This window comes from Patella vulgata, chromosome 1, assembly GCF_932274485.2.
Source record: "Patella vulgata chromosome 1, xgPatVulg1.2, whole genome shotgun sequence".
Classification (NCBI taxonomy): Eukaryota; Metazoa; Mollusca; class Gastropoda; family Patellidae; genus Patella; species Patella vulgata.
The window spans coordinates 30,128,773-30,143,211 of record NC_065879.2 but is presented as its reverse complement, the minus strand read 5'-3'; the positions used below and the strand labels follow the sequence as shown (position 1 = coordinate 30,143,211).

General features: G+C 33.0%; 1 protein-coding gene across 1 annotated transcript in view; it reads right to left on the bottom strand.

The window, feature by feature from the left end:
• Positions 1 to 980: 980 nt before the first annotated feature.
• LOC126809088 (tumor necrosis factor ligand superfamily member 10) overlaps positions 981 to 14,439 on the bottom strand; it is a 50,864-nt gene continuing 37,405 nt past the window's right edge. The window contains exons 3-4 of the mRNA XM_050534057.2: positions 4,035 to 4,136; positions 981 to 3,804 (exon numbers count right to left, since the gene is read on the bottom strand). Coding sequence (XP_050390014.1) covers positions 3,374 to 3,804; positions 4,035 to 4,136 — 533 coding nt within the window. The 3' untranslated portion in view covers positions 981 to 3,373. The remainder of the gene's footprint in view (positions 3,805 to 4,034; positions 4,137 to 14,439) is intronic.

Here is a 14,439-nt window from a genome sequence, read left to right as displayed (position 1 = left end):
AACTGTATATTATGTTATACATTCCCAGGATCTAATCATTGCTAAGATTGTGTTTTTCCATGCCCCCACCCACTTTTCTTCCTACTTTGTTTACCATCCCCACCTCCCTAGCAATTTAAGAGACTTACACCGTGTCATTTTCGTTTTCTGTCAAACCCATCTTGTTTCCCAATGATATTTCGTTGGTTCCATGGCACTCATCTATAGTCCACCCTTTCAGCTAAAGAATTGGTTTTCTTCGCGATTATCATTTATTTCAAAACAAATATATTCTTTTAAGAAAGGATTGGATTAACATTTTGTCTAGGTTAGAGAATCATAATTGCAAATAAAATCGTGGCATCTCTCTGGCAATTAGGGACTAGGGTATCGTGTACAACAAACTAATATTATAGCCTTTTGTCTTCAAGCGTCAAATATATGACAATGATTAATACAGCTCTTTGAAGTTATATTATGTTTTAATGTCGTGTTCTGTATCTATTCATGATCTGTAGAAGTAAGGACAAGTCTTCAGGGATAATGCTTATAATTATCATGTTTTGTCTGCGAATCTTCTTTTGATGCTGTAATAGGCTGGAATTATTCCTGTTATAATTATGTTCATAATGCTCATTGAACCTATTGTCTTTTCATGTTTGGGGAAAAAAGAAATCGTCCCACGTATTATGTCACCAGAACGTGTTTTTTTCAGTTGTTAGTTCTTGTTTCAGTTCAAGTAAGATTGTAAATTCTCTGCATTATTTCCGTATAAAGAACATCCGAATATTACATAAAAATGCCTAATTATCACAACCTTTGAGAGACACGTATATGTCATTCGAATCCTATCAATCAAAGCTGAAAATGTACGCCAAACAGCACTGAAGGCAATTGTCACAATATTAAGTGTGGTCTTTCACCCTTCGGGTATGCGTCTCTGTGTCCCCTAATTACCTCCCCTTCCCTGTGAAATTAAAAAGATAAAAATATCCGATAGATTGATAGTAAAAATAGGCATGGTTTATTACGTAACAATGATTAACATAATACAATCACCATGGATACACATAGTACCTTCTTATACAAAAAACCTTGTTAATTGTCCAATCAGCACACATATATCAAAGCAAACATATAACAGATGGATGAAGGAATTATTATATATAACTTGAACATTTTTTAATTAATATAAAACACATTAATTTGTATTGAATGAACACTAATTATTCAGCTTCGCGACTACATCTATATCGAAGAAAAACTAAACAAAAAAACAACCCTAAGAAAAAAATCCAAAACTTTCTTATTATAAACTTTATAAAAGTTATAAAAGTATTATGTATCTAAATTTAAATGCAGCTTAAATATTCAGTAATGCCTATTAATTTTCTACAACTCGGACAAGTATTGAAGTTATCAAATCAAACCTTTAGTTCAAATACTATTTTGAAAATTTAAACGAAACGTTAACGTCAGAATAATAAATACAAATAAAACATCTCAATATATATTTAACATTTCAATAGAATATATAATAATAATTATACTCCTTATAATATTACATATACTCATATTTTTATTACAAACAATCACTTTCAAAAAACATAACACATATAAGATTATCAACGTTTATATTTACAACTGCATTAATTTGAATTCGCATGCAACGAAATAATGAAATCATCATGATTATGAACAATTTAAAATAGATAACGATAAAATGTTTTCAGTAACTTTTTTTTTATCAATTTTGTTTTCCTAAAACAATGATGAATATATCACAAATGTATGCTCGCTATGTTTTTATTTATTATGAAATAACGAATGATTATTATGAATTAAAATGAAAAAAACTATTTTTCATGATTTGGCAATACATGACTCATCATGAGTTTTTATTATTTTCATGGTGGAAAATAAAACATTCATACATGGAATTAAAACATGTATTTCCATCCGTACAAATGTAAATAAATGTCCATGATTTAGTATACAATATGTATAAATCTTGTAAGAATCCTCGTTCCCGGCACATTATTAGTATTCCTATAAACAATTATCACGTTATTCACGTAGTGTCTGTAAATTACCCTCCTTAAATGCCCAAAAGAACGCACATAACTGAATTTCTTCAGTAAAGTTAAGCTGTGTTTGCACGGCGATTCTTGGTTTTATATGCAAAATGACACATTAAAAAATACAAACAAAGTCGCCGTATAAACATGGCTTTAGAAAGTGTACAGACTAAACATTGTAAAACGTATCGGGCCGTTCTATTTAAACATGAGTTTTAATCTCTGAACGCAAAAAACATGATTGAAAATAATGAAGTCAAATTCGAAATTAAATCCCCTGAATATGACAAACTTAGAACATTTATAACAAGTTAGATTCTTGTAGAATTTAAACCATGATTTTAAAAACATTTATTTATGCTATGTTTTCTCGTTTTGTTAAAGTGTTAATATATATTGTATATATAATATTGTTTAAATGATTGAAAAAACATAGAATATAGTCTACACTGGTACATTCGTCAGTTAGTTATTTAAATTTCAACTAGTTAGTGATATACTTATTTGGGCAGAATAAGAAAATCCACTATATTGTTGATATGTGAGTAGCATAATATTTTTACCTAAACCTAGTGAATAGGTAGTTTTAAGATCGCTTTCATTTTTGCCTAAATAAAGTAGTCTAATAAGTGGATCCCATGGACAGGAGATGGGACAGGTTCTATCTAAAATACCGACAGTTGACAAAAAAAACCTGTCACATTGCAAATATTAGCTGAATTTTGGGACGTGAATATATGAAACAATTCCACTTTTGTCCGTTTCCTATTAAGCTAATCCAGATACTAAATCTAATTATTTGAATAGGTCATTATATGTTGTATTGCGTTGGGAAATGCGGGGACTTGATTTTATTTTTAAAAAAAACGATATACTTTTAATTACCGCAATGTATACAGAAATTTATAAAATCCATGGCAAAGTGAAGAAATATTAATATACAAGCTTCTGTGTAGTACGTCATCAATTTTAGATATTATGACCAATTAAAATGAGCATTTATTTATAAAAGAATGCCGAGACCATCTCCTATATTGGACGGTTCTGATCATTTACTTATGGTATCTTCTGTAGTTGGAAACTATCTTTCCGGATGGTATCCATATCTGGAACAGCGCCTACCTACTATATGAAATACCTCTTTGAAGTATCCGCAGTATGGCAGCCAACCATCGAAGCGGAAGCACCAAACAGCAGTAAATAATTCTTTCCGCTACGATTGGTCTACCGCATTATTATTTCTATTTTCATTTTAACACAATTTGAAAGCAGTTTGAAAGACACAGTTTAGGTAGTTTTAAACCCCTCTACAAATCTCATAGCTTGAACAAACCAAAATAGTTGGATTTAGGATCTTTCACGACCATTGTTAAATTGGAAACTTTCACGAATATTTCATCTCCCTGTCTTAAATCAAAAACGGCGCCAAGGTAACTTGTATATTCACCGAAACCTTTGTTTTGTCCCCAGCACTTGGTAATAGAGTTCTGGATCATTTTCTCTTCGCCGCCATTAGGGTAAATTATGTTATAGCGATATAGATAATGGGAGAGACTGGGGGATTCCGTACTAGCACCGTTTCCAGAATCACGGTTCATGAACAGCTCCAAGAAAGATATCTGACTGTAAACGTAGTATAAACCAGGTACCGGAACAACAATTCGACCATGTCGATAGGTGACTTTTTTCGCAAAAGCCAAATCTTGATTATAAATCCAGTTGGAGATTGAGAACTGGCTTCCTGGTGCTGCAAAACAAAAAGAAAAGAAATTGTAAGCATTGAATCCAACTATATCTTATCAACAACTGGTTTGACGGGCGTTTGGATTACGACATACGGAAAATAATATATAAATATAACAGTAACTCTTGTCAAAATGTTCATTGTATAGATGGCATACTCATGACTAAGCAGTTCGAGGATGTTCAGTTAAGGAATTCAAATGACCAGGCGATCAATTAATTATTCATACTTACGTTGATTTAAATCTGGTCGTCTATTAACACCCATTAAATGAGCCGCAGGTTTATCTTCCTTACCATTACCAGAGTTACCGCCAGTATGTACTTTTATATTACCTGAAAATATACAAATAACATAAGTATTACTAATAGTATTACAGAGTACTTTAAACTCGGCTCACCTTTAACGTAAAAGAATCTTTAGTAATAGTTATGACGTGCTTCTTTAAAACATGGTCCATGGATAAGGTTTCAGTATTCAATACTAATAGTTATAACGTGGTACTGTAACAAAAACATGGCCCGTCGTTACTAATGTTGCTTTGTGTGAGTTTTATTCTTATTTTGGTGTGTGTGTATTTTTGTTTGTTAGGTTGGGGGTTTTTATTGAAGGGGTGGCGTGTCTTTGTTTTTGTGTTAGTGAATTTTTTGCAATTGTTTGTTATCGTTGTGTGTTTTGGTTTCAATAAATTGTTAGAGATATTATAATGTAAATATATTTAACTTTTATTATTCCCATGTACAATACACAAATGTGATTCATTCGACATTCCTGTACATTAAATGTTAATTTTATAGACTGAATATAACACGAAATCAGATTTTGGAAAAGGAAACATGACATAAATTTATAATCTAACTTACATGTAGATAATATTGTCTATGAATAATATATTCTGAGATGCAGATCAAACACGCAATATGAAGAACAAATTTTTTTATCCTTAGAAGAAATCTGTATTACCATATTCATTATTGAAAACACGGAAGATAAATCTCAGTTGTGAATAAAAATTGAAGGTAGTTGGTGCTAAGTAAGGGATAATAATCTGGAAACTATTAAGATTAAGAATGTACATATGCCCGTCATATTTCCAATAAGCAAAGAAATTGGTAATACTAGAATATAACATATAAACTTTACAATGGATATACCTATAAACATGGAACTAGTTAAAAGGCCATATCAATCCACGAGGGAACACCAACATCCTTAGATCATATGTTCATTTCACATTATAAAGCAGAGAGTATTTATTTATCAAATATGTTGCTTGGTCGACAGGGTGTATTTTAGGGCAACAGTTCCAGCATTGACCATATGGTCAGGAGATGAAATCGACAATTATCATGATATGATCACGGCACTGATTATTCTCTCTGAACTGATGTTTGACAGGTAACTTCTGGTGAAGAATGCCAGAACTACCTTATTACATTAAATGAAGAGATTTACACGGGTCATGATGGAAAAGCCATTTATGAATAAAATATCATGTAAAGATTTAGCGTTTTGTCAAAATTCCTTGAAGACTGGCATTTATACAAGGCCATATTTAAGGACTTATTATCATTAAGTTTCTATTTAAATGAATAACCAAGAATTATATACTTATCAGCATTAAATGTAATTTTAAATTCATATCAGGATCGAAAGAATTAAGGACTTATCATCTCCAAGTTTCTATTTCGAATTTGTACCAGAGTAATACACTGAACAAGCGAAAGATCCAATGAAATCAAGAAGTGATAGGAACATATGGTCAAGCTAAACTTCTACAATGAAATTGTAAATATTTCTACAAAAAACCCTCCTGCTATTACAAATCTTATTAGAGTAAACTTTATCTTACTTGCACCATATGTTGTATTCTTAACACAGAATTATGATGTTTAACTGACCACACCTGTATTATTGTGCACCTTGATGATACCCAACAGGTGAGTAAATATATAGATATTCTTATGGTGGGAGGAGATAGGTGGATCAGATTGGTACTGACCGAACAAGGGGCGGAAAGATGATTTGCTTTGTCGCTCCAAGATTTCTCAATTAAAAATCTAAACATCAAAAGTTAAGAACTATACAATGGCTATTATTACTCCAATGGGATAATGCTTGGGGTTAATATTTGTATAAACTGAATATTCCAATAAATGCAAGCAAATATCTACAAGAACTTCATGTGATCAATATATAATGGAAAATGGCTAATAATTTTCACATGAAAGCCAGACAAATCAAAAAACTTTGAGTACACAATATTTTTTAAAAAATAGACAAGCCACCTCTATAACACGGGTCAATTACAAAACACACGAGAATAAATCAAACTGCCAGTTTTGCTACATTAAACACAATAGTCTAAACACCCAAAAGCAATAAGATGGTTCTGGTAATATTCCAGAGTGCCTTCACTTAGCTGGGCTTTAATAATATTAAGTGATTCTTGTATAACGACGATTTAATCTTTACACACACCATTGCCCGTCACCATACATGTAACATTTAATGCAATTATCGCTGGCTTTCCTGTTTATACGATCTAATAGCGAGAGTTGTCTGATTTTCGAAGACCATGTTTAACACACAGTGGTGTAATGGTCCTATATCTGAATGGATAGCCAAAACCATCTTCTAAATATATTTATTAAGCTGGTAATAAAACTTACATGACAGATTATAACGTTTTACAAGTTTAATCAACGTCAATAAGATCTTTCGTCGGGAGAACAATACCTTTTACAAGCCATCAGACAAAAGGTATTGGATTCGAAGCCAAATATATTTACATATAATATGCAATGTAGTCTAAAGACTTCTCGACAATGGCTTTTAAGGCTTCTAACTAAATGATTTATTTGTCGAATGTCTAGCAAGCGTGAAATTTAGAATGGTGTGATTCTTCGTTCGCTTTGTTTAACACGATTAAGACTTTGATCTGCGTGTCAGCTATCTTAGCAGTTTCATTAATACCATCGTTTTATCTGCCTACAAAATGGATCACTTATTTGAATAATGCTGTTCTGACTACCCATATGTCATGACTACGGTGATATATGTTTCCAGCGGACCAACATTTTATAAACTATAGGACATGTAAATGGATTGGATGTCTACAAGTCAATAATGTCATTGCTTCTAATAACATTAATCCTTATCAGTTCTCATGACTTCCTTCCATTTTTCTTCCCACTACACATGGTAAGTGGCGACGTCGATATGTTGACGTAAAGACCAAAATTCAAGGGAGATAAATGACGATATTTGTGATTTAAACCCATCAATATTGAATACGTTCAAAAATAAGAAATTAGTCATTTGTATACAAAGAATTATGACATATGTCAATGTGTGTACTGTATATGATACAGTGTCCGTTTTTAGCCTTCTATTCTTCTTTCAGAAGCATCTTTATAGCCAAATCTTGTCCTCTTTGATATTACTCTATAAGACAAAGACAAGTCAAGGAACATAGCGTGATGCCAGGGAGGAACCCATTACAGTGGATAGAAGCGAGAATCGATTTCTATTATTTTCAGCTAGTTCTGTAATTATTAGGGCTGTCTTCAGGAAACACACATCTCACTTGGTGAATCAAGAAACATTACTTAATGCATTCTCCATTATCAGAAAATCTAAGGTCTACTGGAGACAATTATTACCGGTATATATTTGTGTCCCATAACGTTTCCGACTGAGATGGCTTTACATTTGTATTTTTGATGATATTTTGGATAACCGATAATAAGAAATTTGATGATCAGAGAAAATATCCAAAATAAAAGCCCAGATGAAAAGCTAATTTTATTGTAAAAGAAAATATAATTCAGGCATTACACTAATAAAAAAAAAGAGACTAATGAAGGATTTCATCACTGCCTGTCTCTAAAAATTAATGAAGACGTCATCAACCATTGATTCAAAAGTACACAGAAATAACAGAAGAAAAACGTCTTTTAATCATGAGAAATTAATTACTAATTTTCTGTATATTTCGTCGATTTATTCACATCTTTTTGTAACTCTTCTTTCTTAAGCTAGAGCAAGATCAATAAAATTGCTAGACAGTATATACTGTACAGTCGAGTTAATAAGATAAAACAAGATGCTATGCTGTAATTCTATTTTACAAACTAGTAATTAGAATTGAGTATTGCATAAATATAGGTTGGTTTGTGTTCTTTCTTGTTTTTTCTATAACGTAAGATATTTATAGCAAATTGATACGTAATATCTGCATCAAAATAGATTTGCATTGATGTACATAAATGTCATTAGATTTCGTCTTTAATATTCGTACATCGATATAGAAAATATGTCGCTACTGCACTATTTATGTCCAAATTACTGTTGGTGTACAATTCACAAAACTAAAGAACCACTTAATTAATAACTGTTAGCTTTCTTGTAAACAATTAGACCAAATACCATGTAAATAATATCTTATCTACCAACACTATAGGCTTTATAGCTAGATCTGTTCAATTACTACCTGCCGACCACATGGTACTCATCATCTTGAGCATCTTCTAATGACGTACACATGGTATGGAGATACACATCTATCATAATGACTTACATACTCCCTCTACATGATATATCCAGTATGTAGGCATTTTGACATTAGATACCTTCCCATGATAGGTAACGTGAACAGGTCATGCCTAACATGTCAGCACTGACGTACAAGACGCCACGAATGTTCAAAAATGCGAAATTTTCGAATGTTTTAAAATCTCGAAATAGTCGAATGATTTAGAAATGCGAAATTTTCGAATGATTTAAACATGCGAAATTTTAGCAATACAGTTTAACTGTGTATACACACAAACATTAGATTTATCATAACTGTTATCTTACAAGAGAATGGTGCTTCTTAGCTATCTGAACTTCTTAAATGAGAAATGGCATCGGATAATCAGTTTTCCTTACCCCTTAAGAAGCTAATTGACATAGATATAATTTGTACTTGCATTCTGACACCGATCGAAACTACCTAAAATCTTAAAAGCTAAGACTATACTACCACACCTTGCACCTTAAGTTTTGTAAGCATGGACTTAGATCATAACATGTATGGTCGTGGTGTTTATATTTATATCGAACGATGATGTTATTTTTATATTGAATAATATCAACAGCGAGAAGGGGGTGGTAGAATAGGCACACACGGTATCTATTAATGTCTTATCTAAGGACTGGATGGTATTTGTTTGTTTAATATGATGCGGGTATCGTATGGAAAGTGCAGGTAATCTTAGCCACACACCACCACACAGCGACCTTTTCCTTTGGTCTATTGAATAAGCATGGTTGAAATCTGCTGTCGGACAACTTTACTTTCTTTTCACATTGATTACACCTGTTAACATGTATAAACAACTCGAAATTGTTTTAGTACAGAAAAGGTGTAAAATCTACACAAATTAACTTGTGTTAATTAGGAGCACCGAAAATTCCGTTTAGCTCAGGACAGGTACATTATCGCCGGGGGTGGTTCCTACATACCAATGAGGTATTTTGTTTGGCTGGTACCACGTAGAAATTTACAGACAATGTCCCTGTTCTTCTTCTCTAAGAAATACATGTGTGTATACAAACATAGGAATAGTGTTCTGTTTCGATTATTTTTACTGCATGTGTAAGCTATCTCGTTAGTTAATATACTTACACGAGGCCGAACTCTAGTTATTAATTATTCTAACACACGAAGCATTGTCAATTTCGGATTTTTTTTTCTGTCTTAATAAATTCTAAAAATGTTCGCCCTGTGCCCTTCGTACTGGTTTTAAGAACATACATGATATTCTATTAAAGCATGATAATGGTCTATTTGCGTGCGGAACTCATCAGAGCGGCTAATAGTTTCTGAATAGAAATTCCAGTTTGAAGATGGAGGTAACAAGGTTGAGTGGAGTTACACGCCATTGTTTTTCATATCTGTCACTAGGTGGCAGTGTATTATTTACCTTCTCGTCTATATGTAAAAAAACCGCTCGTGGATATTTTCTTACAGATAATAGAAAGCTCACCTGCACGATTCAGAATTACGTGCTAACAGATAAGTTATTTAACTACAAAATAATATAGACAGAAAAACATCTTAAACTCTGGAAATAACGTTCATTTCTCTCCTTAGTACCGACTTACCCCGTGGCTACCCTATGGTTATGAAAACAAGAGGGATGTATTTAACGGCAGAGATGATCCAATCATCCTAAATGTGAAGAAAATTGTTGGTATCATCCTTCAATGTATTTGACAAACGTGTAATCATTTTGACATCTGTAGATAATTATTGTTAAAAAAAGGGTAGCTAACTGTTGAATAAAGTACGGTTGTATATCAAGCAACCATTTGATACGATGCGAAAGATACCATGAAGGCGGGTTACAAGCATACATCTAATCAAGCGATTGATACCCGAGTAGATCGTTTCATAAAAAAATGTCATTTTAAACTTATACTCAAGACTGTAATATCTACCGAAAAATTACCGAAAATCTGCTGGGGATGCTAGCTAGATTTGGAACGTAAACTAACCAATTTTTGATGATTGAGAAGTAGGATGCTAACAAAGTGCTTCATCTATTTCAGCCCAAAGAACAATTGTAAAAGAAAGCTATTCAAATATGTGAATTGACTAAATCAACAAATCGGCCAGGATTGGACACTTAAAGCCTTCAGCTTGTGAAGAATCCTTGGCGTTTAGTATGGATATGATGTTTTCTAAGTAAACAGTTCATATGAAGCATTGTTGGGATTGCCCTGTTAGAAAATGGTATGAGATTAGTATCGCACGTACGGCGTTGTTATGACCTTTTCTGATAACTATGACTATAAACTTAAACAATCTGTGCCAATACTAAGTAAATCGGTGGAAAAGAAGAACTGTTATTTTAAATAAAGGAATTTGAATAATAATTCGATTTTCTATCCGTGTAAACTATTATATACCGCAGTGAAGCGTTACATTGACCTGATCTTAAATCGATTCCCAATATCATCTAAGACATGTTTATTGATAACAACTGAGTTCACACTACCTTTCTAGTCCAATAAACCAAGTTAACCCAATTTCCTTACAATATATATTTGGTTTCTTAAATTCAACACTCTTGCACCGAATCTTACCAAAACAGTACTGAAACTACGACTCAAAGGTAGGTTGCCAGGCAACGAAACATACGCCCACAGCAGCTAAATCGTCCGGCAGTCAACAAGAGTTGTCGCATATTTTTATTTTTTTCGGTAATGAAACATTTATAATACACTAAAATCTGATTAAGAGCAACAACCCATAAGTAATTATCAGAAAACCATTAGAATTTGTTTGGTTTTTTATAAAGTTCTGCCCCATGCTAACGTTTTGTATACAAAACGTTTAATATCATGGATTTAGCTGTTCGTCTCAAATCTTAAATTCTGTGTATCAATCTGAAGTCAATCGGATGATAACTTTAGCCTTTAGAGCGTCACAAAGTGATCAAGGGCCATAACTTTGGCAGTAATTATCGAAAATCGTTGAAAATCAATCTAACGGTGTGTATAAATTCAAAGTCAATCGGATATTAACTTTAGCCTTTAGATCATCCACAAGATTTTTTGAAGTAATCAAGGGCCATAACTTTGGCAGTAATTATCGGAAATCGCTGAAAATCAATAGGCTTCTTCGTCTCAAGACCTTAAACACTGTGTATAAATTTAAATTTCAATCAGATATTAACTTTAGCCTCTAGAGCGTCCACAAGCAATTGTGGGCGCCGGACGGACGGACGGACGGGGGCGACAATATACGACCACATTCAATGTGGGCGTATAAAAAGCACTAATTATGCCAATCATAAGAGTTATTGGATGTGTACGGTCAAATTTCGAATAATTGACTTTAATATATTAGTTAATATAACTAACCATATCCATATATCCATGTTAATTTGAGAGTACTACTACTACGTTCGAGGTTCCTGCTTATTTTCAGAAGAAGAAATATACGCAGGTGATCATTACCGTCCAGAACAGTAATGTATCATAATTTTAGGCTACAAAAACCTGTAGGGATGTGCTGGCGTATCGTGTGTTTGTCATGTACATATATATATATATATACGGTATATTAAAACGATTTCTCCACTTCTGACCATTGCCCCTGCCACATGGATAAGATCAGGAAGATAAACCTATATATGTACATTAATCTTTATATCAGTAAGCATCAAATGTATATATTTGTAAGTCAGTGTTGAACAAATTATGTGTAATATTTTATCTGGTATTAAATGTCCGAGACCAATGCTATATGATATACATGGTATATCACAGTTTGTTATAATGTCACGGGCTTTTGTTAAATACGACACGATTTGTCTAAAATACCGCCATTTATAACCGATATGAGCTTCCCATTTAAGGATTTTCTCAATCAATCATGGTAAACAATGCAAAGACTGGTGATAAAACTCGTTATTTAGACAATACATCGGAAATATGTATTTTTCTGTCGGAGATATAGACTGCTTAACGCCATTTTAAGAACAATGCATTATTAATATTCTATTCGCAGATCACGATGTATTTGAATAAGCCACTTATTTATTTTACCATAAAAATAATAATCACGTCGATGTTTCTTTTAAGACTGCTTGCTTAATCTCAGACTATTTTCGGTTATAAATTTATGCATGGATTCAGTTCTATGTGTCTTGCAAAAATATTAAAAGGCGATTAGCTTATCGTGGCAAACAGGTAACAGCTGTCTTTCAGAAATCCTTTGACTTTTTTTTTTAATTCTTATGTGCAGGGGCGTGGGTGTCTGTGGGAAGGGTATGCCGCTGGTAGAGATAGCTCACCCCACCGTATACCATTTTGTCTCGGAATCTTGTTGATAATATTTTGCATAACTTTCAAGATGGAATTATAACATATAGGCAGTGATGGTATGTTCCCGTAATCACGCCACAGACAAAAATAATGATATCATCGAGTCTATATCTAGATGTAGATTATGCCCATAAATACTTAAAAACTATTACGATGGTCAATAGGTGAACTCAACATTTGGGGGCGCTCTCGAAAAACAAATACATCAAAACCGACGAAATAATTCTTAGATTTTTAAGATATTGATAAAGACGTTGGCATAAGTTTTGTCTATAAAAAAGTTGTCTACCAAATGGGCATTGGTGAACGACAGTGATATTTGGCCTTTGATCATCAAGTTTCTTTTGTTCTGAACGGCATTCCGAGAGACTATACACAAAAAATGTAAACTAAAGTTGACGTGAACTATGGCATGGATATTGATTTTCATTCGAGACATTATGATGGGCCTATATTATAGTTATTATACAAATGCACTTATTTGTGCGAATACAGAAAGACGAGTGTGGCGTATGGGTTCAATGGTTCAAGTATAATCTTTAACATTATATCCGCTACCAATTCCTTTGAGATACGACAACAAACTATTAGTTACTGCGATCTAATACCAACAGCATCGTAACAAAGTATTAAACCTTTGTTGATACTATCTACACAATAAGTAAACATTTTACAACATTACTAGACAGAGTTCATTTGTTGAACATTATACAATATCTAATGACCAGTCAACCTTTCCATAATGCTATAATGAAAAACCCGCTCTGGCTTGCCTCCAAAGCTATGGCCGATTCCTTAGACAAATATTACAAATAATTGAACGTCAATTGACCTTTGATCTGGATAGATTAGTCCTAATACATTTATTAACCTCCCTAAGTTCATCATTACCTAATGGAAAGTATGGAAGACTTAAAGACTACATCAGCCGTTTTTGTATCTAAGGCACTTAATATCAGAAGTGTATGAGAGCTTATTGGTGTTTTAGAGAACGGGAATCTTAGCATTAGCAATTTCATTCTTCAAAGAACAATTTCACAGCTCTGTTATATAATCATCTCTAAAATAAACAAATGCATATCAAGCAGTAATGATCATCATAATACTATTATTATCATAGGTGAAACAACGCGGGTTTAGTTCATTCCTGATCATAGAAAAGGATTGTAAAGTTAAGTGGTTTACGGCGAGAAATGTCCTTAGACATCAATGACAAAAACGGTATGGTTCATTGGGGCTTTTACGTTTCAATCAGAGATGTTATGTTGGTGGGTTTGTGTAAACATAATTTGTCGTGTAGATTAGGTACAGGAAATTATAGCACAGTAATGTATCATAAGTCGCATCGCATTGTTCTGCTAATAAAAGCATAACGACAACGTAAACATTGCTATGTTTTAAACTATCGATTTTCAATATTCTATCAGGTAAAATATAAAAAAATATATATATATATTATAAGAAGTGATGGGTTTTGTGCACGAAGCATGCTATGCCTGCACCCTCCGATACCATTTACTTTGGAAGGTTCACATAGCTAACAATATCTGTTGCACTTTTGTGTTAAAGCTACTTGCATTCTTAGAAACATCAATAAACCATATACAAATATTCAGTTTTTTCTGGTCCCAACACCTGTTGAGGCCAAGGACTCGTTCGAGTATTGCGGCCTACTTATTATAAAGAATGAGAAGATGTTGGTCCGAGAGAAACCATCATTACACGTGTTGCGATGCCAGTGGGGAGATACCGTAC